Raw genomic sequence first — 26,201 nt, forward strand, 5'->3', positions numbered from 1 at the left:
TGCCTGGCCTGCTGAGTTTTTCCAGCATTTTCTGTTGTTATTTCGGATTTCCAGCATCCGCAGTATTTTGCTATAGTACAAACACACGCCAGTTTTCCAAAATTGATCACTTAGCTCAGCAAAAATCTGCTAATAACGCACCGATTGCCAGAGGAAAGAAGGTGTTAAAGAACAGACTGAAACCAAACCTTGCTGGTTGTTGGCTGTGACGTTTTACAATGGAATGCAGAGGCAGGGAAAATTTGATTAAAATCCAATGAAAAGATCTCTTGGGAGTACTCTGGGAGAAGGCTCTACAATAAGCTGAGTAATGAGGCCTTTTTGAAAACTAAAAATGGTGGTGGTTACCCAGTCAGGAACCATTGCCCGGAATTTTCTGTACCTGAGTGGGTCGGTCATGACCCCGCTGCCCATTCCATTCTGCTCCAGAGATCGACTTTCCGTTAATGGCGCCTATTAAGGCAGCCCTGCGTGTTATCTATTAATTGGTGTGGGTCGAATGACGTCATCAATGACACATTTTCAGTCGGGATATTTAAAGGAGCCATGAGCACATTGCATTTGAAGGTTCATCTAGGAGTGTGCAGGCACTGTACTGGAGCCACTGTAAGAACCAACGACATAGGACTGAAGTTCTGCTGAGAGAGTTTGAGGAGTTGGGGTCCAAATTAAAAAGCAGAACCTCAAAGGTAATAATCTGTAGACTGTTACCTGAGCCACGTGCCAATTGGCATAGGGATAAGCAGATTAGAAGGTTAAATGCGTGGCTGAAAAAGTGGTATGGGAGGCAGGGGATTCACTTCATGGGCCACTGGCACCAGTACTGGAGAAAGAGGAAGCTGTTCTGTAGGGATGGACTTCACTTAAACCGGGCTGGAACCAGTGTCCTGGCAAATCGAATAACTAGGGCAGTAGACAGGGCTTTAAACTAATGAAGGGGGGAGAGGGATGATTCAGGAAAGAGTAAATTTAAAAGCAGCAAGAGAAATGTCAAGGCTCTAGAGCAGAGCAGAGTTTTGGGTAAAAATAAGCAGAGTGGGTCAGGAAGGGACAGAGAAAGTAACAAAGGTAATAGGACATCAGTGACTATGGTGACATCAGGGAAAAATAGAAAAAAGTCAAATGCGCATAAAGCTGAATGCGCGAAGCATTCGCAACAAAATAGATTAATTAATAGTGCAGATAGAAATTAATAGGTTTAATCTAATGGTCATTATGGAGACGTGGTTGCAAAGTGACCAAGGTTGGGAACTAAATATTCCAGGATATTTAACTCTTAGAAGAGATAGGCATAATAGAAAAGGAGGGGTAGCCCTGATAATAAAGGATGGGATAAAGACAGCAGAGTGAAAGGATCTTGGCTCAGAAAAATCAAGAAGTAGAATCAGTTTGGGTGGAGCTAAGAAACAGCAAGGGGCAGAAAATATTGTTGGGAGTTGTTTATAGGCCCCCAAACAGTAGTTGTAATGTCAGGCAGAGTATAAAGCAGGAAATTAGAGGCGCATGTAACAAGGGTAATACAGTAATCATGGGGGGACTTTAATCTACATATAGACTGGGGAAACCAAATTTGCAGTACAGGAAACTCTCTTTTTACCGGCACCTAAATAACCGGAAATCTCTCTTAACCGGCAAAATTCAGGAATAGGTTCAGGTAAGTTTTATTTCATATTAGTGGCCGTGTAACCGGGGTTCCTGGATCTGTGGCCGTGTAACCGAGGTTCCTGCACCTGTTGCCATGCAACAGGGACGCCTGGATCTGTGGCCGTGTACAGGGGCTCTCGTACCTTAGTAAGTATACCTCTCTGTAATCCGGACTTTTTGATCAACCGGCACCATGCCGGTCCTGTCGGTGCCGGATAAAAAAGTTTCCTGTAATACTGTGGAGGACAAGTTCATGGAATGTATACAAGATAGTTTTCCGGATCAGTATGTTGAGGAACCAACTAGAGAACGGGCTATTTTAGATCTAGTATTGTGCAATGAGAAAAAGTTAATTAATAACCCTAAAGGAGCCTTTAGAAAAGAGTGACCATAATATGATGGAATTTTAAATTGAGTTTGAAAGTAATTTAGTTAAGTCCGAAACTAGGGTCTTAAATCTAAACAAAGTAAACTACAAAGGTATGAGGGGTGAGCTGGCTAAGGTAGATTTGGAAACTATATTAAAAGGTATGATGGTAGACAAGCAATGGCTAGCATTTAAAGAATACATAATTTACAACAAATATACATTCCTTTAAGGCACAAAAACCCCACAGGAAAAGTGGTCCAAACGTGGCTAACAAGAGAAGTTAAAGATGGTATTAGATCAAAGGAAGAGGCTTATAATGTTGCCAAAAGAAAGTAGTAAGCCTGAGGATTGGGAGGATTTTAGAATTCAGCAAAGAACTTGATAAGGAAAGAGAAAAAATGAAAGTAAATTAGCAAGAGACATAGAAACAGATTGCAAACGTTTCTATAGGTATGTAAATAGGAAGAGATTAATGAAAGTAAACGTGGGCCCATTAGAGGCAGAGACAGGAGAAATTATAATGGGCAATAAGGAAATGGCAGAGACATTAAACAAATACTTTGTATCTGTCTTCATGGTAGAAAACACAAAAAACGTTCTGGAAATAATGGGGAACCAAGGGTCTAGAGAGATTGAGGAACTTAAAGAAATCAGTATAAGTAAAGACATGGGGGAGAAATTCATTTTAGCCCAGGAATGGGCACCAACTTCTGAAAAGTTTGAGATTTAGCGGTAGGCGCTAATGAATCTCGTTAGTGCTAAATTACGTTAGTGCTCAAAAAAGGACGGGAGTGCTAAACCAAGCACTAATGACCTAGCTCAGTGGCGTTAGACTCAAATCGCTAAACAATTTCAGGTGCAGTCTAATCGTTAGACATCATTGCCACAGGCTCTTTCCATTTCGTAAAGGGGAGGTTCAATCATGCTGCAGAACCTCATTCTTAGCATTGCTGGTTCTGCAGCTGTCTCAGCAAGCAGCAGAACGCCAAGGAGAAGGAACCGGACCACTGAAGGAGGTGTCATTATGGCAAATCAACAGCCCAGGGAGCGAGCTCGCAGATGCTGCGACCAAGCATTAGAGGCCTTGGTCCTCGCTGTAGAGAGATGGAGGGCAGTGTTGTACCCGTCAAGTGGCAGCAGGCCCTCGCCGCAAGTCTTCCGCACCATGTGGAGGGAGGTAGTTCAGCAGGTCTTGGGCAGCACTGTGATCCCCAGGACCCACACACAGTGCAGGAAGAAATTTAATGACCTCACTTGGGTGGTCAGGGTGAGTCAATGCTTCAACAAATGCTACATACCACCATCTGAACCACAATCTTCACATACTGCCCAAAGCACCACACCCACAGCACTCACCCACCAACAATCTCCACCTACCAACACTCACACCCATATCTCACACCTTGCACACAATGACAGCTATTCAACTATTGCAGGCGCATCTCCCAAAGACATTGCTTCACACACTTTCCTTTCTCTTGCTGGCCAAGGTCGCTCACAACAGGTGGGAGCAGGTGCGTACTTTCCGAGCTGGAGGAAAGAGTGCTGCAAATCATTGGGTGCCAGGTGATGGGCGCCGTGGCCACAGATGACATTGACCCCCTTGGGGACAACAACAGTATGTTCATCCCTACTCCTCCTTATCCCACTTCCCCCACAAGCCTTTCCCACTTTCCAGCTAATCATGCTGTATGCATGCCTTTCAGCCTTCCTGCCATCACCCCCCCCACCTTAACCCAACTCTTGTGCCTTTATGCTTTCAGATAATGAGCAAGCAGCTGAGCAGCCTGTCTGAGGGTACCATAGAGAGCGAGGCGGAAGAGGAGGAGGACGACGAAGAAAACACCGCATGTCTCACCCACAGGCACCAGCTCAGATACTGGCACTACGCATTCTTTAGAGGCTAGTATAGTAGTGGGATCTGCACAGGTGATGCACCAGGAATGAGTGGGCTGCAGCTAGGCCAGGGGGAAAGTGTAGCTCGGGAGTCAGCTCCCCGGAGGGCAAGTTCTGCTGCACAGGACTCAGATGAGGACCTCGATGGGGAGGCATTTAGAAGAAGGGTGATGGGCACGCACATGGAGATGATAGGTGCAATGGCAAGGGTGCCTGAGAGCCTCTCTGCAATGGTAAGGAGCATGCCTTCAACACTGCACAGAGCTCAGGGCACACCATGAAGCCCATCATTTGCAGTTTGCAAAGGATGGTGGACTCCCAGAGAGACCGTGGCAACCCAGACCTCCTGCCGTGTGTGATGGGCGATGTCACAGCTTCCATTGCAGCACAGGCAGAAGCCACGCAACGTCTTAGTGCTGTAATGCAGTCTATGCTTGGTGCCATCAATTCTCAGACTGCTCTCGTGCAGTCACAGCTTGATGCCACGCAAGCTCTGACTGCTGCCATTGTGGTTGGGTCGACCACCATCCACTGGGGCTTTCACGGTGTTGCAGCAGGCCAGCAATCTGTGCTCCAGCAGATAGGTAGTGATGCTGAGGTGCTGCCCTGGGGAAGTGGCAGTGGGTCAGTGGAGCAGAAAGCTGCGATCCTCACGCAGGATGACAGCATTCCTGCTCCCACCACTGCCACTCCGCCATTGCCCTTGTCGCTGCCTGTCATCCAGCCAGCCTAGACTGCTGCCGCCCATGCTGAGGTGGTGCAGTCTACAGCCGGGCTTTCCAGGCCCAGAGCTGGTCAAGGGCATCCTGCAAGACCATCTGAAGTCTCTTGCACGGGCACTCAGCAGCCTTCCACCAGCCCTGCTGCAGCCACTGGGCCAACACTTCGTAGGAGCACTAGAGTAGGCAAAGGCACTGTAACAACGGGCACTGAGGGATTGCACAAGGGTGAATAGCCAATATTGTTGTTGTAAATATGTGTTCACTATTGATAAACTTATTAATTGGCTTTGCATGATTTTGTGGCGTCTCATTTCAACTTTGTGCTGTGATATGTCCTGCGACAGGGATGGAATGATGGGGATGTAGTGAGCAACGGGGATCTGGGGTTTCATTCATTGGAACCGCAGTCTGATGAGGCGGTCACGGACTGCCCTTCCAGAAGGCCGATTGAGTGGCTGCCTCCTCCCTCGCTCCTGTTCCTCCTCCTCGTCTTCCTCTTCCTCCTCCTCACGAGGTGGTCCCGCAATCCCTTGTGGCAAGGGCTGGGCCCTCATGATGGCCAAGTTGTGGAGCATGCAGCAGACCACGACGAAATGGGACACCCACTCCAGTAAATACTGGAGGGCTTCTCCCGCGCAGTCAAGGCAGTGGAACTGTTGCTTGAGCACCCCGATGGGCTGCTCGATGATGTTCCTGGTGGCAGCATGGCTCTCATTATATGAGTGCTGAGCAGGAGTGTTGGAGTTGCGGAGGGGAGTCATGAGTCAGGTGGAGAGCGACTAGCCCTCATCACCGACCAGCCAGCCGCAAATTTGATGTGGTGGTTGGAAGAGTGTTAGCACATTGGTCTGGCGAGGATGAAGGCATTGTGGCTGCTGCCAAAATAGCGGGCATTCACACTGAAGATTCGCTGTCTGTGGTCGCACACCAACTGCACATTAAGTGACCGGTAGCCTTTGCGGTTACGGAAGACCTCAAGGTTGTTATGTGGTGCCCGCAAAGCCACGTGGGTGCAGTCAATGGTGCCCTGCGCCATGAGGAAGCCCGCTATCCTGGCAAAACCACATGCACATTCGTCCTGCTTCTCTCTGGTGATGGGGAAAGAAATGTAGTCCCTTCTCCTACTGTAGAGAGCCTCTGTGACCTCCCGGATGCAGCGATGGATGGTGAACTGTGAGATGTTCGCCATATCTCCTGTTGCAGACTGGAAGGAACCGCTGGCGAAGAAATTGAGGGCGATGGTGATCTTGACTGCCACTGAGAGAGCTGTGGTCGACCTGATCTGAGGCTCAAAGTCTGGTTGTAGGAGGCGGCAGAGTTCAGTGACCACATCCTTGCTGAAGCAGAGCCTTCTAATGCACTGCCCCTCACTTAATTGGAGGTTGGAGAAGTCCTCTCGGAATGCCCTCAGAGGGCAAGGCCTCCTGTTGAGAGCCCCGATAGCCCTCCTGCTCCTTCTGGCCACATCTTGCAATCTTTCTTACTGCCTCCGCAGTAGATCTTGGAGGGAGAGGTCGACTGCCAGTTTAGCACCCATTAATGTAAAGTAACAATGTGTAGCACTTTGAAATTTTGTCAGAATAAATGTAACACATTTTTAGTAGCCACAACACTCCTGATGCTAAAGAACCTGTAAATGACTGAATTAAACTCCTGCACAATCGCAAACAGACAAGGAAGCAGTGAAACAGCACTAACCTGACAGCTGCGATTGATGCCTTTAAATATCGCCCCTGGAGCCGCCATCTGCCTGCTTCACGCCTCCTCTTCCTGTTGTTGTTGGGGCGAGGCGCTAAGGCAGGGGGCAATAATCATTGCATGCTCACTGACGTCACAATCTGCCTGACGCTAAAGCCCCAGGCACTGTTAGCAGCGGCGCTAAGGGGGCGACTGGATTTCGCATGCGCCGCTGGAAGATGTAACTAGTAGGATGGATAAGGGGGAACCAGTGGATGTAGTGTGATTTTCAAAAAGGTGATAAGGTGCCACACAAGAGGTTACTACACAAAATGAGGACACATGGGATTGGGGGTAATATACTAGCATGGATTGAGGATTGGTTAATGGATAGAAAACAGAGAGTAGGAATAAACGGGATTTTGTTCGGCTCGGCAGGACGTAACTAGCGGGGTACCACAAGGATCAGTGCTTAGGCCTCAGCCATTTACAAACTATATTAATAACTTAGATGAAGGGACTGAGTGTAACATATCGAAATTTGCTGATGATACAAAGTTAGGTGGAAAAGTAAGCTGTGAGGAGGATGCAAGGAGGCTGCAGAGATATAGACAGGTTGACTGAGTGGTCAAGAACATGGCAAATGGAATAGAATGTGGGGAAGTGTGAAGTTATCCACTTTGGTAGGAAAAACACAAAAGCAGAATATTTTTGAATGGTGAGAGATTGGGAAATGTTTGCATTCAGAGGGACCTGGGTGTCCTTGCACATGAATCACAGAAAATTAACGTGCATTAAGCAATTAAGAAAGCAAATGGTATGCTAGCTATTGTTACAAAGGGATTAGAGTATAAGAGTAAAGGGGGGAGAAATTCGGTTGATAGCGCCACCGATTAACGCCTAACGAGGCCGAGAAGTGGGGCGCTAGCCAATTTCCGGGCGGGCGCAAGGCGCCTAGCGCCTCGCCCCATATTGAGCATGCATTTAGCGCCGGCGCTAAATCTTAGCGCCCGCTCATGGGCGCAGGCTGATTATGACGTCATTTGAGTGTGCACTGCCTTTTGGGTGCCCCGGACCGGAAATTCAGTGGCGCATCCCTCCGTAGCGCCTGGCACTAATAGTGACAGCTTACCTGGGCCTTACCAAGTCGCTCTCGGGCTGGAGGAGCGTTATTTAAAGGGGACTGGTGTGGTTTAAAAGCGGCAGCCATTTTTGGATCACAACTTCCTCGAGAGCTACAAAGAGTTGCTGAGCTGCACAGAGCCATTTGACCACTGAGCCAGCGCAGGCAGACGATCTTCAGCCTTCTGACCATCACCTTGCTGTTGGTGAGCCTTGACAATGGGGAACCTTCCTGTGGGCACTTATTATGGGGGCTGCATTGGAGGGGAACGTCCTGCTGCTGAATCATCTGGAAAGGGCACTGAGACGCAGGGAGAGGGGGGCGGGCATGGCCAGACGGAGGAGGGCCAACAGACGTCGCCACAGCAGACCTTACGCTGGCAGGGTTATCCGACAGCAGTTTTCCTACATGAACATGCCGGAGGAGCAGTGTGTCAAAAGGCTGCGATTTAGAAAGGAGGTGGTGACTGAGCTGCGCCAGCTGCTTCAGCCAGATCTGCAGCCTCAGATAAGGTGCAGGACATCTCTGTCAGCGGCTGAGAAGATGGCTGCTGGCCTGAACCTCTACGCGAGTGGCTCTTCTCAGGCTGCGCGTCAGAGGCTGATCAGAAGTAGCTTCTAGGCCCCTCTTACGGAATGCTTGCTGCCATTCCAAGAACAGGAATGGAACCGGTCTGATACCCCCAAGCCTGTGAAGGGCAAGATGCATGTAAATAGCAGGCATGGCCATTGTAAATGAAGAAAGTGTTTCATTACACAAAATGTGGTTCCTTCAAACATGAGAAAGCTATGGCAACAGAAAGCAAAACTAATACACTGACACATAACTGCCTCTCACACCCGGGAGACTGTCCAAAACATAAATTACATTCCGACCATCTTCCTTGGCCTTGATTCCACTGCGCCAACCAAAGCATCCAATGCCCCATCAGTGAGGTGTTCCGCCCTCTGCCTCACCCTTTCCATGCCTTGCTAGGCTGGTGCGCCACAGGTAGGCTCCCACCACTTTGAAGGCCTACAAGGCAGTGAGTGTGTCTGGTGATGCCAATTGACCTGCCCCTTTAAGAGCTGGCCGGCGCCACTGTGTGTCAGGGAAAGTGATTATTGACAGCACCCTCGCTGCGCCCCGCCGCCACGAAATTGGGTTGCGCCGCCGGGTTAGCGCCTTAAGAGTAGCGTGCAGCGCCTGATTTAGCGCCGCAATCACCTTTAGGGGCGTTGCAATCCAGTATTGCGCTAGGTGGCATTAAATTGCGCCTGGCGCTAAACTTTGCGCATCGCCAGGACTAGCGCCCCAAACGCGGCTATACCGAATTTCTAGGCCAAGAAGTCTTACTATAATTATATATAAGACACTGGTGGGGTCACACCTGGAGTACTGTGTACAGTTCTGGTCTCCTTACCTAAAGAAAGACATAACTGTCTTAGAGGGAGTGAAACACATAATTGCCTTAGAGGGAGCGAAACAAAGGTTCACCAGACTGGTTCCTGGGATGAGGGGATTGCCCCATGAGGAGAAATTGAGTAGACTAGGCCTATATTCTCTAGCGTTTAGAAGAATGAAAGGTGATCTCATTGAAACATCATTCTTAAGGGAAATAACAACAGAAAATGCTGGAAAAACTCAGGTGGTCAGGCAACATCCGTGGGCTTGACAGGGTCAATGCTGAGAAAATGTTTCCCCTGGCTGGGGAATCAAGGGCACGGGGTCACAGTCTCAGAATAAGGGGTCGGCCATTTAGGACTGAGATGAGGAGAAATGTCTTCACTCAAAGGTTTGTGAATCTTTGGAATTCTCTACCCCAGCGAGTTGTGAATGCTCAGTCGTTGAATATATTCAAGATAAGAGATTGATAAATTTTTGGGAATTAAGGGATATGGGGATAGTGCAGGAAGGTGGAGTTGAGGTAGAAGATCTTGTTGAATGGCGGAGCAGGCTCGAAGGGCCAAATGGCCTACTCCAGCACCTATTTCTTATGTTCTTTTGAGTGTTCTAGACACTTGGAAACATGACTGCACAGAGGCAGAGGGCTGCACTCAGGTTCGCAGATGACTCCCTTCATATGCTTGTGGAGGGAGTGGGAGCACGCAGGGGTCCTCTTCCCTTTGGATGGGCGGAAGAGACCTCCCCAGCAGAACAAAGGAGCCTGGCTCCAAATGGCAGAGGAGGTCAACAGCAGGGATGTTGTCAGGAGGACCTGGGTGCAGTGCTGGAAACGCTTCAATTATCTCATTAGATCAGGAAAGGGGAGTGCAAAGCCACACTCAACTTCATCCTGCTGAGCCTCTCATCACATTGCCATCACTCTGCCTTCCCAAGCTTACTCCTGCACATCATTACTCACACCAACATACCTTGCATGTCCACCCATCCCTCTCTATCTACATTATCGCATCCCCATCTGACTATTCGCTCCACACACTCACCATCATCCTAATGCAATCATACTAACAACACAAAAGGAGGTCTTTTGGCATTGGCACCCCACTCCATCATAGTCACCCTCTAAAGATGTTAACCATCCATTCCTTACAGTCATCACCCTCACTCAAACTTCTCTTCTTTCTCTCCTTGTAGGAGAAGAGAGCCCACAATAAGAGGGGCCCTCCATCATTGGCCACCTTAAGTGCAGCAGAGGAGGTCGCCCTGGAAGTCTCAGGAGTTGCAGAGCAGCTGGAGAGGGGGACATCTCAGCAACCTGGTGACAGAATTACATATCATACAATAGGCGCCACCCAATTCCACCACCCCCCCCTTAACCTTTACAGTGTAGGATGTTGTACACAGGCTTGAACAGAGATTTAAAATTTTTTATTTGGTGTTGCTCTACAATAAATATCAGTCTCAGACTGGCACCTATTGTGAACTGTGTGGAGCTATGTTACCTCCATGTTGTTTGGTCAGGAAAAATATTGGACCTCAGTGCACAGATCGCCACTCACCAATCTACAATTGCTGGTTAAATTTTAATCCTTTGGCCCTTTAAAAAAAAAACATTCAGATTGAAAATAAAGTTTAAAAAGCTGCGAGAAACTAAAGTGGGATGCAAGACTACTTGCTCGAGGTGCTCTGGCACTGCTTGCTCGAGTGCAAAATAAATTACAAGGCTTACCGGGCGTGCAGGTTTCTGCTATGGTTAGGGCACAAGCACGACCGAACACCACTAAGTCGAGGAGAGAATTTGCCCCGAGCCGATTAGCTCCATGAACCGAAGCGCTGGCAGCTTCACCGCAGGCATAGAGGCCAGGTACCACAGCATCTTTACCATTTGTGTAGTTAATCACCTGCAGGTAGGCAGTTTTAAAAGAAACTTATGCCGAGTGAACATTCAGAGAAGCAGTACCTACGGCAAACTATGCAAGTTTTATTATTTAAACACGCCTCGTTACATTCAAATAATATATTGCTAAATAACAAAATGTTACATGAAGTTTTAGTTTTATTAGCAGAGGAAAGTTCTGATACACACCTTTCAAGCTAGGCCCCACTAAAATGATTCTTGGAGCAGAATGAAGGAGGCGCATTCTTTGCTTTAAGACTTTAGAGTCAAGTCCAATCTGACTTGGACTGAAAACTTTAGGGTCAAGACATCCACTATGCTCATCAGCTATAATCAAGGTCTCTTTCACATTGTGAGCAGTACTTGAATATCCAGTTTATCTGTTCACTATTTAGTCAGTGGTCCACTTTAATCAACTGCCAAAAAATAACCTCCCTCCCATGCCTCAATGCATTTTTTGGCAAATTATTCCAAGCATTTGCTGAGCCTTTACCTTTAAAAAAACCCCACAATGAACAAATCAAAGAGGGATGAATATTCGGAATAATCTGTCAGACAGAGCTGTAGAGGCAAAATGCTAAGGTGACCCTTTTCTCATTCTTGACTTTTCTTGTATAAAATTGGGAAAGAGAGTCGCAAAATAGGCAAACATCACAAAGGACAGAGGACAAAAAACATTTTTAAAAAACAAGATGGATGGAGGCTGGGGAATTTATTTTATTCTATTCCTGTCACTATGTTGCATGGGAAATCAGGAGAGGCTGGGAGATCATGTGGCTGATGTTATGTTAAAAACATCCTCATAACTCATTTCGCCCCAAAGCAGAACAGTCTATTCCCAGCAAACATCCATAATGTGTGAAGTTATGTTAATTAGCTAAGAGTTTGATTTTTTTTTTGGTAAAAGGCTTTTGAAGAGGACATTGCCTTTTTACAACAACAACTTGCATTTATGTAGTGCCTTTAACATAGTAAAACGTCCCAAGGGTTACATGAGGGTTATGAGGCTGGAGGAGATGAGAGAGATAGGGAGGGGGCGAGGCCATGGAGAGACTTGAAAACAAGGATGAGAATTATAAAATCGAGACGTTGCTTAACCGGGAGCCAATGTAGGTCAGCGAGCACATGGGAGATGGGAGAACGGGACTTGGTGCGAGTTAGGAGACGGGCAGCAGAGTTTTGGCTGACCGCAAGTTTACAGAGTAGTTATATAGCTTTACTTTACAGTGTAGTTATATAAAGCAATTGTTTCCTAATTGTTGTGTATGTACCTTTAAGAGAGAACTGCTTTTATGCTGTAGTACCGGCAGTGACCACCCCTGTATATAAAGCAGTAGCAGGCTTCTGTACTTTCAGTTCCAGCATACTCTCTGTTCAGTAAACACCTCTTATTATTGTTCTCCTGCAGTCCGTGTGTTATTGATGCGCGGACACTACACTAATGTGTTCAAGTAATTCAACTAAAATACAAGCAACACTTGAAGCTCACCTAACTCTACTCATAATACCTATTCAAAGTGATACGACTGTGCAATGATGTCAGCCTTAGCTCAGTGGTACGACTCTTGCCTCCAAGTCAGAAGGTTATGGGTTAAAGCCCCACTCCAGAGATAGTAGTGAAGGAGTGCTGTACTGTTGCAGATGCTGTCCTTCGGATGAGATGTTAAACCATCTGCCCTCTAAAATGGATGTAAAAAATCCAACGGCACTATTTGTAGAAGAGCAAGGGAGTTCTCCCCGGTGTCCTGGCCAATATTTATCCCTCAAAAAACATCACTAAACCAGATTATCTGGTCATTTATCTCATCGCTGTTTGTGGGAGTTTGCTGTGCACAAACTGGCTACTGTGTCCCCCTACATTACAACATTTCAAAAGTACATTATGATGCACGGTGGCATAGTGGTTAGCACTGTTGCCTCACAGCGCCAGGGACCCGGGTTCGAATCCGGCCTCGGGTGACTGTCTGTGTGGAGTTTGCACATTCTCCCCGTGTTTGCGTGGGTTTTCTCCGGGTGCTCCGGTTTCCTCCCACAGTCCAAAGATGTGCGGGGTTAGGTTGATTGGCTATGATAAAAATTGACCCTTAGTGTTAGGGGGATTAAATACGTGGGGTTATATGGATAGGGTGGGATATGTGTAGGGGTTACGGGGATCGGGTGGGATATGTGTCGGTGCAGGCTTGATGGGCCGAAATGGCCTCTATCTGTACTGTGAGGTTTCTGTGATTTCTGTGATGTTCTGAGGTTGTGAAAGACACTATATAAATAAATGTTCTTTCTTTCTTCTTTTAGTGATGTTTGTTGAGGGATAACTATTGGCCAGGGCACAGAGGAGAACTCCCTGGTCTTCTTCAAATAGTGCCAGGGGATCTTTGACATCTAATTGAGAGGCAGACGAGGCCTCGGTTTAATGTCTCAGCGGAAAGATGGCACCTCTGACAATTCAACACTCCCTCAGTACTGCACTGATGTTAGTCTAGATTATGTGCTCAGGTTTCTGGAGGGGGACTTGAATCCACGACTTTCTGATTCCGAGGCGTATGTTACCACTGATACAAGGCTGATCAGATCTCTGTCAGAAGTAGAATTCAACAGATTGTGGTTACCTGTCCTTTGTAGTTGGTGGGGACACCTCCCATATTGTAATGCACTGTAGGAAGGACTGGAATAGGCTCTTTGGTGACATCCACACCAGCAAAAATCATGGCAGTTTCTGAAATACCAGGCAGTCGCATCGCCAGCTGCTCAGGGGGCAGGTGGTGCAGCTGTAAGTACACATGATCTTTGTCAGGGCCGCATCCTCTGTTAAGAGAATAAAGGGCAAATGTCAAAGGTCACAGGAAAAGACTCCAGATAAAGAGGGGTGACCAAAAGCTTGGTTGAAGAAGTAGGTTCTAATGAGGGTCTTAGAGGAGGAGAGGGAAGTGGAGGGTTACAGAAACAACCTATTCAGCCCAAGAAGTGTGCATCGATCTGAAACGTTAATTTTGTTTCTCTCTCTACAGATGCTGCCTGACCTGCTGAGTATTTCTAACATTTCTTGTTTTTATTTTTGATTTCCAGCATCCGCTGTATTTTGCTTTTGTATAAGTGTGCACTGGTGCTATTTCCCGCCCCCCATAAATCATCTAATACAATCCCAACTCTCTGCTCGCTCTCTATACCTTTTAATACTCTTTTTCAAGCAACTATATAATTACCCTTTAAAAGATTTGTGGACTCTGCTTCAACAATGGTTTGTGGCACAGAATTCCAACTACCTTCTTGTGTCAATTCAGCAGTTTAAAACCTTCTTTCACCACCCCACTCCACCCAACCCCCTGCATAAACTAGGAAAATAGGGAAGTGCAGTGACAACACTTTGAAACAGTTAACACGCTATGTCAAGGGAGGGAAGGGCATGTTCCAGATTTCAACCAATGCTATGGGAAAGCCAGGTGTTTTCCCAAAGGGAGTATATAAGAAACTAGTCATTCCTTGGCTGTTTTTGCACATCCCCCTGAGTCTGGTCCCGAATGAAACTGGCAGAAGCCTGAGAGCTGGTTGCTTGCTGGCTCTTCTCTACTGCATGTGGTACAGAACAGCAAGTGGTGGTGGTGGGGAGGGGGGGGGGGGGGTGGAGTAGTGTGAGAGAGAAAGTCTTACTCTCACAAAAAGAAATGAGAACACACAAAGCTAGAGGATCTAAAGCTTACCGTCCTTCACGAATTTCAATGGTCATAGATCGCGAAACGACATCTCTTGAAGCAAGATCCTTCGCAACAGGAGCATAGCGCTCCATAAATCTCTCTCCCTCACTGTTGATGAGAATTCCACCTTCACCACGACATCCTTCGGTGATGAGACAACCAGCACCATAAATTCCTAGGGGGGTGTGACAAACATCGTTTTCAGGTATTAGCTGATCTGACGTAGCAGTCAAACAGTTAAACATTTGATGTGATCACCCTGCACAGAACCAACACAGTTAGATTAAATAGGGGGAGAGGGGGGGAGGGAAGGGGGAGAGAGAGAGAGGTGTAGAGAGAGAGAGAGAGGTGTAGAGAGAGAGAGAGAGAGAGAGAGAGGTGTAGAGAGAGAGAGATGGTGCAGAGAGAGAGGTGTAGAGAGAGGTGCAGAGAGAGAGAGGTGCAGAGAGAGAGGTGCAGAGAGAGAGAGGGGTGTGGAGAGAGAGAGAGCAGAGAAATTGTGTAACCTTAGCGGCACACTATGTTACAGCTTGCCATAAACAGAGGGACAACCATTAAATCTAAGAAAAGAGTATATACAAATTATATGAATGTATATTTATTCACTCAGGGATATATTTGTTTATACACTGTATGGATAGATCTGCGTTTATGTGTTCAACCATAAATGTTTTTCGATGCTTTGGCAACATAAGATGTACCTTGTCATGCCAATAAAGCAATTTGAATTGAATTGAAGAAAGAGAGAGAGATGTAGAGAGAGAGGTGTAGAGAGAGAGAGGTGTAGAGAGAGAGAGAGGTGTAAAGAGAGAGAGAGAGGTGTAGCGAGAGAGAGGTGTAGAATGAATTGGCAAAACTACTTGAACAATCTACAGCACATGGCCTCACCCTATATGAATCCAAGGTTAAATTCCTCCTCTGCAGATGACCTGGTTCTGGGTCTACAGCAGAACCTGGATCTGCTAGAGTCGTACTGTCAGACCTGGGCCCTGACAATAAACCCCCAAAAAACCAAAGTCCTTGTGTTCCAGCAAAGATCCAGACATCAGGGACCCAGAATAAATTTCACACTAGGAACAACCAAAATTGAACAAACCACTAACTACACATACTTGGGCTTAAATATCAGTTCTATGGGAAATTTTCATCTGGCTGTGAATGAACTGAAAGAGAAAGCAAGAAGGGCTTTCTATGCCATTAAAAAATCAATCCAAATAGAAATCCCAATTAGCATTTGGCTCAAAATTTTCAAATCAGTAATTGAACCAATTGCACTCTATGGCAGTGAGGTGTGGGGACCGCTAACACAACAAGAATTTGCAAAATGGGACAAACACCCAATTGAGATCCTACATGCAGAATTCTGTAAAAGTATCCTCCGGACTCAAAGGAAAACCATAAACAATGCATGCAGGGCAGAACTAGGCCAATATCCATTAATAATTACTATCCAAAAAAGAGCCACCAAATTTTGGAAACACCTAAAAATGAGCAACCCCCACTGCTATCATTACGAAGCCCTGAAATGCCAAGAGAGGATCATAAAGAAGTATACCCTCAGTCAACTAGTCCTGGGACTCAGTGAAGTAACTACTAACACTACTAACAATAACCAGCCCCAGGACAGTGGCATCGTAGCACAGAGAATTCGATCCAACACAATTGTCACTAAGCAAAAGGAAAAATATCTGTCATATTGGGCAGAAACAACAAAAACCCAAAACAAACTCAATTGCTACTTGGCCCTAAACAGACAATACAACATGGCTGAATACCTGACCACGGTAAAAGATAGCAAATTGAGAAAAACCTTGACTATGTACAGACTTAGTGAGCATAGCCTGGCTATCGAAAAAGGCAGACACAGACAGACCTGGCTGACAAGAGAAAACAGGATATGCTCTCACTGCAGTCAGGGGGTGGTGGAGACAGAGATGCACTTCCTCACAGCTTGTGGAAAATATCAGGGCATAAGAGAGAATTTCTACCCAAAATTCACAAAAATATGCCCGGAATTCAGAAATTTGAATGACGACCAAAAACTCCCATACCTACGAGGGGAACAGAGAAATTGTGCAACCTTAGCGGCACACTATGTTACAGCTTGCCATAAACAGAGGGACAACCATTAAATCGAAGAAAAGAGTATATACAAATTATACGAATGTATATTTATACACTCAGGGATATATCTGTTTATACACTGTGTGGGTAGATCTGTATTTTTGTGTACAACCATAAATGTTTTTCGATGCTTTGGCAACATAAGATGTACCTTGTCATGCCAATAAAGCGATTTGAATTGAATTGAAAAAATTGAGAGAGAGAGAGGGAGGTGTAGAGAGAGAGAGGGAGGTGTAGAGAGAGAGAGGGAGGTGTAGAGAGAGAGAGAGAGGGAGGTGTAGAGAGAGAGAGGGGGAGGTGTAGAGAGAGAGAGGGGGAGGTGTAGAGAGAGAGAGGGGGGGGTGTAGAGAGAGAGAGGGAGGTGGAGAGAGAGGGAGGTGTCGAGAGAGAGAGGGGGGGGAGGTGTCGAGAGGGGGGGAGGTGTCGAGAGGGGGGGAGGTGTCGAGAGAGAGGGAGGTGTCGAGAGAGAGGGAGGTGTCGAGAGAGAGGGAGGTGTCGAGAGAGAGGGAGGTGTCGAGAGAGAGGGAGGTGTCGAGAGAGAGGGAGGTGTCGAGAGAGAGGGAGGTGTCGAGAGAGAGGGAGGTGTCGAGAGAGAGGGAGGTGTCGAGAGAGAGGGGTGTGCCGAGAGAGAGGGGTGTGCCGAGAGAGAGAGGTGTGCCGAGAGAGAGAGGTGTGCCGAGAGAGAGAGGTGTAGAGAGAGAGGTGTAGAGAGAGAGAGGTGTAGAGAGGGAGAGGTGTAGAGAGAGGTGGAGAGAGAGAGACACATGGGAAAACCACTTCGAAAAATTATACCAGAAAAACACACTAAGGCCAGAGCAACACCAAATATGCAAAAAACTGGAAAAGCTCGAAATGGCCATAAAAGATAACCAAAACCCGCTAGACTCCATAATAACAGAAGAAGAACTATTTGAAAAACTCAAGGACCTGCGACCAGGAAAAGCTTGCGGTGCAGACGGCATACTAAGCGAGATGATTAAACACACAGACGATAAAATGAAACTGGCTATCCTAAAACTCCTCAACTTGGTTCTGAGTGTCGGTTACTTCCCTGATATCTGGAACAAAGGACTCATAACGCCCATATACAAAAGTGGGGACAAAGTCGACCCAAATAACTATCGAGGCATCTGTGTAAACAGTAACCTGGGGAAGGTATTCTGTAGTATCAACAAAAGACTTATAAACTTCCTTGAGGAGCACAATGTCTTGAGTAAAAGCCAAATTGGATTCCTGCCAAACTATAGAACATCAGATCATATCTTCACCCTACAGACCCTAATTGACAAACACGTTCATCAAAACAAAAGCAAAATCTACGCATGCTTTATAGATTTCCAGAAGGCTTTCGACTCCATCTGGCACGACGGTTTATTCCTGAAACTTATCGAAAGCGGGGTAGGGGGAAAAACATATGATGTAATTAAATCAATGTATACAAACAACAAATGTGCAGTTAAAATTGGAGACAAACAAACAAAATACTTCCCACAGGGGCGGGGGGTGACGCAGGGCTCGCCCATCTCACCGACACTCTTTAATATTTACATAAATGAATTGGCAAAACTACTTGAACAATCTACAGCACCCGGCCTCACCCTGTATGAATCCAAGGTTAAATTCCTCCTCTATGCAGATGACCTGGTTCTGCTGTCACCAACTAAGGAGGGTCTACAGCAGAACCTGGATCTGCTGGAGTCGTTCTGCCAGACCTGGGCCCTGACAATAAATCCCCAAAAAATCAAAATCCTTGTGTTCCAGCAAAGATCCAGACATCAGGGACCCAAACTAAATTTCACACTAGGAACAACCAAAATTGAACAAACCACTAACTACACATACTTGGGCCTAAAAATCAGTTCTACGGGAAATTTTCATCTGGCTGCGAATGAACTGAAAGAGAAAGCAAGAAGGGCTTTCTATGCCATTAAAAAATCAATCCAAATAGAAATCCCACTTAGCATTTGGCTCAAAATTTTTAAATCAGTAATTGAACCAATTGCACTCTATGGCAGTGAGGTGTGGGGACCGCTAACACAACAAGAATTTGCAAAATGGGACAAACACCCAATTGAGATCCGACATGCAGAATTCTGTAAAAGCATCCTCCGGACTCAAAGGAAAACCGTAAACAATGCATGCAGGGCAGAACTAGGCCAATATCCATTAATAATCACTATCCAAAAAAGAGCCACCAAATTTTGGAAACACCTAGAAATGAGCAACCCCCAATGTTATCATTACGAAGCCCTGAAATGCCAAGAGAGGACCATAAAGAAGAATACCCTCAGTCAACTAGTCCTGGGACTCAGTGAAGTAACTACTAACACTACTAACAAGAACCAGCCCCAGGAGTGACAGCGTAACACAAAGAATTCGACCCAACACAATCGTCGCTAAGCAAAAGGAAAAATATCTGTCATATTGGGCAGAAACAACAAAAACCCAAAGCAAACTCAATTGCTACTTGGCCCTAAACAGACAATACAACATGGCTGATTACCTGACCATGGTAAAGGATAGCAAACTGAGAAAAACCTTGACAATGTACAGACTTAGTGAACATAGCCTGGCGATCGAAAAAGGTAGACACAGGCAGACCCAGCTACCAAGAGAGGACAGGATATGCTCTCACTGCAGTCAGGGAGTGGTGGAGACAGAGATGCACTTCCTCACAGGTTGTAGAAAATATCAGGGCATAAGGGAGAATTTCTACCCAAAATTCACAAAAATATGCCCGGAATTCAGAAATTTGAATGACGACCAAAAACTCCCATACCTACTAGGGGAAGAGAGAAATTGTGTAACCTTAGCGGCACACTATGTTACAGCTTGCCATAAACAGAGGGACAACCACTAAATCTAAGAAAAGAGTATATACAAATTATATGAATGTATATTTATACACTCAGGGATATATCTGTTTATACACTGTATGGATAGATCTGTATTTTTGTGTACAACCATGAATGTTTTTCGATGCTTTGGCAACATAAGATGTACTTTGTCATCATGCCAATAAAGCGATTTGAATTGAATTGAATTGAGAGGGAGGTGTAGAGAGAGGGAGGGAGGTGTAGAGAGAGAGAGAGGTGGAGAGAGAGAGAGAGGTGTAGAGAGAGAGAGGTGTAGAGAGAGAGAGGTGTAGAGAGAGAGAGGTGTAGAGAGAGAGAGGTGTAGAGAGAGAGGTGGAGAGAGAGAGAGGTGTAGAGAGAGAGGTGTAGAGAGAGAGAGGTGTAGAGAGAGGGAGGTGTAGAGAGAGAGAGGTGTAGAGAGAGGGAGGTGTAGAGAGAGAGAGGTGTAGAGAGAGAGGTGTAGAGAGAGAGAGGTGGAGAGAGAGGTGGAGAGAGAGAGAGGTGTAGAGAGAGAGGTGTAGAGAGAGAGGTGTAGAGAGAGAGGTGTAGAGAGAGAGGTGGAGAGAGAGAGAGGTGTAGAGAGAGAGGTGGAGAGAGAGAGAGGTGTAGAGAGAGGTGTGTAGAGAGAGAGAGAGGTGTAGAGAGAGAGAGGTGTAGAGAGAGAGAGGTGTAGAGAGAGAGAGGTGTAGAGAGAGAGAGGTGTAGAGAGAGAGAGGTGTAGAGAGAGAGAGGTGTAGAGAGAGAGAGGTGTAGAGAGAGGTGTAGAGAGAGAGGTGTAGAGAGAGAGGTGTAGAGAGAGGGAGGTGTAGAGAGAGAGAGAGAGAGAGGTGTAGAGAGAGGGAGAGGTGGAGAGAGAGAGAGGTGTAGAGAGAGAGAGGTGTAGAGAGAGGGAGGTGTAGAGAGAGAGGTGTAGAGAGAGGGAGAGGTGGAGAGAGAGGGAGGTGTAGAGAGAGAGAGAGGTGTAGAGAGAGAGAGAGAGGTGTAGAGAGAGGGAGAGGTGGAGAGAGAGAGAGGTGTAGAGAGAGAGAGAGAGAGGTGTAGAGAGAGAGAGAGGTGTAGAGAGAGGGAGGTGTAGAGAGAGAGAGAGGTGTAGAGAGAGGGAGAGGTGGAGAGAGAGGGAGGTGTAGAGAGAGAGGTGGAGAGAGAGAGAGGTGTAGAGAGAGAGGTGTAGAGAGAGAGGTGTAGAGAGAGAGGTGTAGAGAGAGAGGTGTAGAGAGAGAGGTGTGGAGAGAGAGAGAGGTGGAGAGAGAGAGAGGTGTAGAGAGAGAGAGGTGTAGAGAGAGAGAGGTGTAGAGAAAGAGGTGTAGAGAGAGGGAGGTGTAGAGAGAGAGAGGTGTAGAGAGAGAGAGGTGTAGAGAGAGAGAGGTGTAGAGAGAGAGAGGTGTAGAGAGAGAGAGGTGTAGAGAGAGGGAGGTGTAGAGAGAGGGAGGTGTAGAGAGAGGGAGGTGTAGAGAGAGGGAGGTGTAGAGAGAGGGAGGTGTAGAGAGAGGGAGGTGTAGAGAGAGGGAGGTGTAGAGAGAGGGAGGTGTAGAGAGAGGGAGGTGTAGAGAGAGAGAGGTGTAGAGAGAGAGAGGTGTAGAGAGAGAGAGGTGGAGAGAGAGAGGTGGAGAGAGAGAGAGGTGGAGAGAGAGAGAGAGGTGGAGAGAGAGGTGGAGAGAGAGAGGTGTAGAGAGAGAGAGGTGAAGAGAGAGAGAGGTGTAGAGAGAGAGAGGTGTAGAGAGAGAGAGGTGGAGAGAGAGAGAGGTGGAGAGAGAGAGAGGTGGAGAGAGAGAGAGAGGTGTAGAGAGAGGTGGAGAGAGAGAGAGAGAGGTGGAGAGAGAGAGAGAGAGAGGTGGAGAGAGAGAGAGGTGGAGAGAGAGAGGTGGAGAGAGAGAGAGGTGGAGAGAGAGAGAGAGAGGTGGAGAGAGAGAGAGGTGTAGAGAGAGAGAGGTGTAGAGAGAGAGAGGTGTAGAGAGAGAGAGGTGTAGAGAAAGAGGTGTAGAGAGAGGGAGGTGTAGAGAGAGAGAGGTGTAGAGAGAGAGAGGTGTAGAGAGAGAGAGGTGTAGAGAGAGAGAGGTGTAGAGAGAGAGAGGTGTAGAGAGAGGGAGGTGTAGAGAGAGGGAGGTGTAGAGAGAGGGAGGTGTAGAGAGAGGGAGGTGTAGAGAGAGGGAGGTGTAGAGAGAGGGAGGTGTAGAGAGAGGGAGGTGTAGAGAGAGGGAGGTGTAGAGAGAGGGAGGTGTAGAGAGAGGGAGGTGTAGAGAGAGAGAGGTGTAGAGAGAGAGAGGTGTAGAGAGAGAGAGGTGGAGAGAGAGAGGTGGAGAGAGAGAGAGGTGGAGAGAGAGAGAGAGGTGGAGAGAGAGGTGGAGAGAGAGAGGTGTAGAGAGAGAGAGGTGAAGAGAGAGAGAGGTGTAGAGAGAGAGAGGTGGAGAGAGAGAGAGGTGGAGAGAGAGAGAGGTGGAGAGAGAGAGAGAGGTGTAGAGAGAGGTGGAGAGAGAGAGAGAGAGGTGGAGAGAGAGAGAGAGAGAGGTGGAGAGAGAGAGAGGTGGAGAGAGAGAGGTGGAGAGAGAGAGAGGTGGAGAGAGAGAGAGAGAGGTGGAGAGAGAGAGAGGTGGAGAGAGAGAGAGGTGTAGAGAGAGAGGTGTAGAGAGAGGGAGGTGTAGAGAGAGAGAGGTGTAGAGAGAGAGAGGTGCAGAGAGAGAGAGGTGTAGAGAGAGAGAGAGGCAGATACAAGAAATCCTGGCAGCCTAGAGAGAATAGAATATGCGATCAATGTCTGGCTGGCGAGGTTGAAACAGAAATGCATTTCCTCCTAAAATGCGAAAAATTCAACACATCAAGAAACATATTATTCAACAAGCTAAGCCAAACAACCCCAGATTTCAAGGAATTGGATGATCTGTCAAAATTGAGATTAGTCCTAGGAGAAGGAGACAGACCATACCTTGGGGCTAAATATGTAACAACATGTCACAACCTGAGGACTGTTTAAAAGTAAGACTGTTTAAAATTAATATTGAACGTACCAAATGAAGTAGAAAGACTGTTTAAAATTAATATTGTTTAAAAGTAATATTGTATATACCCAACAAATGTCAAATCGATTGACACCTACAGAATGTTGGAAAACTGTACCTTTTTGCTATGTAAGCTTTGGCAATATGGTTCTCTGTAAACTTTCATGCCAATAAAGCATTTGAACTGAACTGAACTGAACTGAGAGAGGTGTAGAGAGAGAGAGGTGTAGAGAGAGAGAGGTGTAGAGAGAGAGAGGTGTAGAGAGAGAGAGGTGTAGAGAGAGAGAGATGTAGAGAGAGAGAGATGTAGAGAGAGAGAGATGTAGAGAGAGAGGTGTAGAGAGAGAGAGGTGTAGAGAGAGGGTGGTGTAGAGAGAGAGGTGTAGAGAGAGAGAGAGGTGTAGAGAGAGAGAGGTGTAGAGAGAGAGAGGTGTAGAGAGAGAGAGGTGGAGAGAGAGAGAGGTGGAGAGAGAGAGAGAGGTGGAGAGAGAGAGAGGTGGAGAGAGAGAGAGGTGTGTAGAGAGAGAGAGGTGTAGAGAGAGAGAGGTGTAGAGAGAGGTGGAGAGAGAGAGAGGTGGAGAGAGAGAGAGAGGTGCAGAGAGAGAGAGGTGTAGAGAGAGAGAGGTGTAGAGAGAGGGAGGTGTAGAGAGAGGGAGGTGTAGAGAGAGAGAGGTGTAGAGAGAGAGAGGTGTAGAGAGAGAGAGGTGTAGAGAGAGAGAGGTGTAGAGAGAGGGAGGTGTAGAGAGAGGGAGGTGTAGAGAGAGGGAGGTGTAGAGAGAGGGAGGTGTAGAGAGAGGGAGGTGTAGAGAGAGGGAGGTGTAGAGAGAGGGAGGTGTAGAGAGAGGGAGGTGTAGAGAGAGAGAGGTGTAGAGAGAGAGAGGTGTAGAGAGAGAGGTGTAGAGAGAGAGAGAGGTGTAGAGAGAGAGAGGTGTAGGGAGAGGGAGATGTAGAGAGAGAGAGGTGTAGAGAGAGAGAGGTGTAGAGAGAGAGAGGTGTAGAGAGAGAGGTGTAGAGAGAGAGAGGTGTAGAGAGAGAGAGGTGTAGAGAGAGAGAGGTGTAGAGAGAGAGAGGTGTAGAGAGAGAGAGGTGTAGAGAGAGGTGGAGAGAGAGAGAGGTGGAGAGAGAGAGAGAGAGAGAGGTGGAGAGAGAGAGAGAGGTGGAGAGAGAGAGAGGTAGAGAGAGAGAGGTGGAGAGAGAGAGAGAGGTGGAGAGAGAGGCACATGGGAAAACCACTTTGAAAAATTATACCAGAAAAACACACTAAGACCAGAGCAACACCAAATATGCAAAAAACTGGAAAAGCTAGAAATGGCCATAAAAGATAACCAAAACCAAGATAACAGAAAAAGAACTTTCTGAAAAACTCAAGGACCTGCGACAAGGAAAAGCTTGCGGGACAGACGGCATACTAAACGAGCTGATTAAACACACAGACGACAAAATGAAACTGGCTATCCTAAAACTCTTCAACTTGGTTCTGAGTGTCGGTTACTTCCCTGATATCTGGAACAAAGGACTCATAACGCCCATATACAAAAGTGGGGACAAAGTCGACCCAAATAACTATCGAGGCATCTGTGTAAACAGTAACCTGGGGAAGGTATTCTGTAGCATCATAAACAAAAGACTTATAAACTTCCTTGAGGAGCACAATGTCTTGAGTAAAAGCCAAATTGGATTCCTGCCAAACTATAGAACATCAGGTCATATCTTCACCCTGCAGACCCTAATTGACAAACACGTTCACCATAACAAAAGCAAAATCTACGCATGCTTTATAGATTTCCAGAAGGCTTTCGACTCCATCTGGCATGACGGTTTATTCCTGAAACTTATCGAAAGCGGGGTAGGGGGAAAAACATATGATGTAATTAAATCAATGTATACAAACAACAAATGTGCAGTTAAAATTGGAGACAAACAAACAAAATACTTCCCACAGGGGCGGGGGATGACGCAGGGCTCGCCAATCTCACCGACACTCTTTAATATTTACATAAATGAATTGGCAAAACTACTTGAACAATCTACAGCACCCGGCCTCACCCTATATGAATCCAAGGTTAAATTCCTCCTCTATGCAGACGACCTGGTTCTGCTGTCACCAACTAAGGAGGGTCTACAGCAGAACCTGGATCTGCTGGAGTCGTTCTGCCAGACCTGGGCCCTGACAATAAATCCCCAAAAAACCAAAGTCCTTGTGTTCCAGCAAAGATCCAAACGTCAAGGACCCAAAATAAATTTCACACTAGGAACAACCAAAATTGAACAAACCACTAACTACACATACTTGGGCTTAAAAATCAGTTCTACGGGAAACTTCAAACTTGCTGTGAATGAACTGAAAGAGAAAGCAAGAAGGGCTTTCTATGCCATCAAAAAATCAATCCAAATAGAAATCCCAATTAGCATTTGGCTCAAAATTTTCACATCAGTAATTGAACCAATTGCACTCTATGGCAGTGAGGTATGGGGGCCGCTAACACAACAAGAATTTGCAAAATGGGACAAACACCGAATTGAGATCCTACATGCAGAATTCTGTAAAAGTATCCTCCGGACTCAAAGGAAAACCATAAACAATGCATGCAGGGCGGAACTAGGCCAATATCCATTAATAATCACTATCCAAAAAAGAGCCACCAAATTTTGGAATCACCTACAAATGAGCAACCCCTAATGCTATCACTACGACGCCCTGAAATGCCAAGAGCTGACCATAAAGAAGAATACCCTCAGTCAACTAGTCCTGGGACTCAGCGAAGTAACTACTAACAATACTAACAATAACCAGCCCCAGGACAGCGACAGGGTAACACAAAGAATTCGACCCAACACAATCGTCACTAAGCAAAAGGAAAAATATCTGACATATTGGGCAGAAACAACAAAAACCCAAAGCAAACTCAATTGCTACTTGGCCCTAAACAGACAATACAACATAGCTGATTACCTGACCATGGTAAAGGATAACAAACTGAGAAGAACCTTGACAAGGTACAGACTTAGCGAACATAGCCCAGCGATCGAAAAAGGCAGACACAGGCAGACCAGGCTGCCAAGAGAAGACAGGATATGCTCCCACTGCAGTCAGGGAGTAGTGGAGACAGAGATGCACTTCCTCACAGCCTGTGGAAAATATCAGGGCATCAGGGAGAATTTCTACCAAAAATTCTCACAAATATGCCCTCAATTCAGAAATGTGAATGACAACCAAAAACTCCCATACCTACTGGGGGAGGAGAGAAGCTGTGTAACACTGGCGGCACACTATGTTACAGCTTGCCATGAACAGAGGGACAACCAGTAAACTAAGAAAAGAGTATATATAAATAATGCGATTGTATATTTATACACTCAGGGATATACCTGTTTATACACTGTATGAATAGAACTGCGTTTATGTGTTCAACCATAAATGTATTTTGATGCTTTGGCAACATAAGATGTACCTTATCATGCCAATAAAGCGATTTGAATTTGAATTTGAAATTAGAGAGAGAGGTGTAGAGAGAGAGAGGTGCAGAGAGAGAGGGAGGTGGAGAGAGAGAGAGGTGTAGAGAGAGAGAGGTGTAGAGAGAGAGAGGTGTAGAGAGAGGTGTAGAGAGAGGGAGCTGTAGAGAGAGGGAGGTGTAGAGAGAGAGAGGTGGAGAGAGAGGGAGGTGGAGAGAGAGAGAGGTGTAGAGAGAGAGGTGTAGAGAGAGAGGTGTAGAGAGAGAGAGAGGTGTAGAGAGAGAGAGGTGTAGAGAGAGAGAGAGGTGTAGAGAGAGAGGTGTAGAGAGAGAGAGGTGTAGAGAGAGAGGTGTAGAGAGAGAGAGGTGTAGAGAG

The 26,201-nt window shown here is 46.5% G+C and overlaps 1 protein-coding gene across 1 annotated transcript in view; it reads right to left on the reverse strand.

The window, feature by feature from the left end:
• The window catches only part of sdha (succinate dehydrogenase complex, subunit A, flavoprotein (Fp)), a 70,239-nt gene that overhangs the window by 23,241 nt on the left and 20,797 nt on the right, over positions 1-26,201 (reverse strand). Inside the window, exons 3-5 of the mRNA XM_085993356.1 lie at positions 14,408-14,576; positions 13,319-13,514; positions 10,545-10,716 (exon numbers count right to left, since the gene is read on the reverse strand). Of these exons, the coding sequence (XP_085849482.1) occupies positions 10,545-10,716; positions 13,319-13,514; positions 14,408-14,576 (537 nt within the window). The remainder of the gene's footprint in view (positions 1-10,544; positions 10,717-13,318; positions 13,515-14,407; positions 14,577-26,201) is intronic.

Source organism: Somniosus microcephalus, chromosome 7 (assembly GCF_052327205.1).
Source record: "Somniosus microcephalus isolate GS21.2 chromosome 7, FLI_Smic_1.0, whole genome shotgun sequence".
In the NCBI taxonomy this organism is placed as follows: domain Eukaryota; kingdom Metazoa; phylum Chordata; class Chondrichthyes; order Squaliformes; family Somniosidae; genus Somniosus; species Somniosus microcephalus.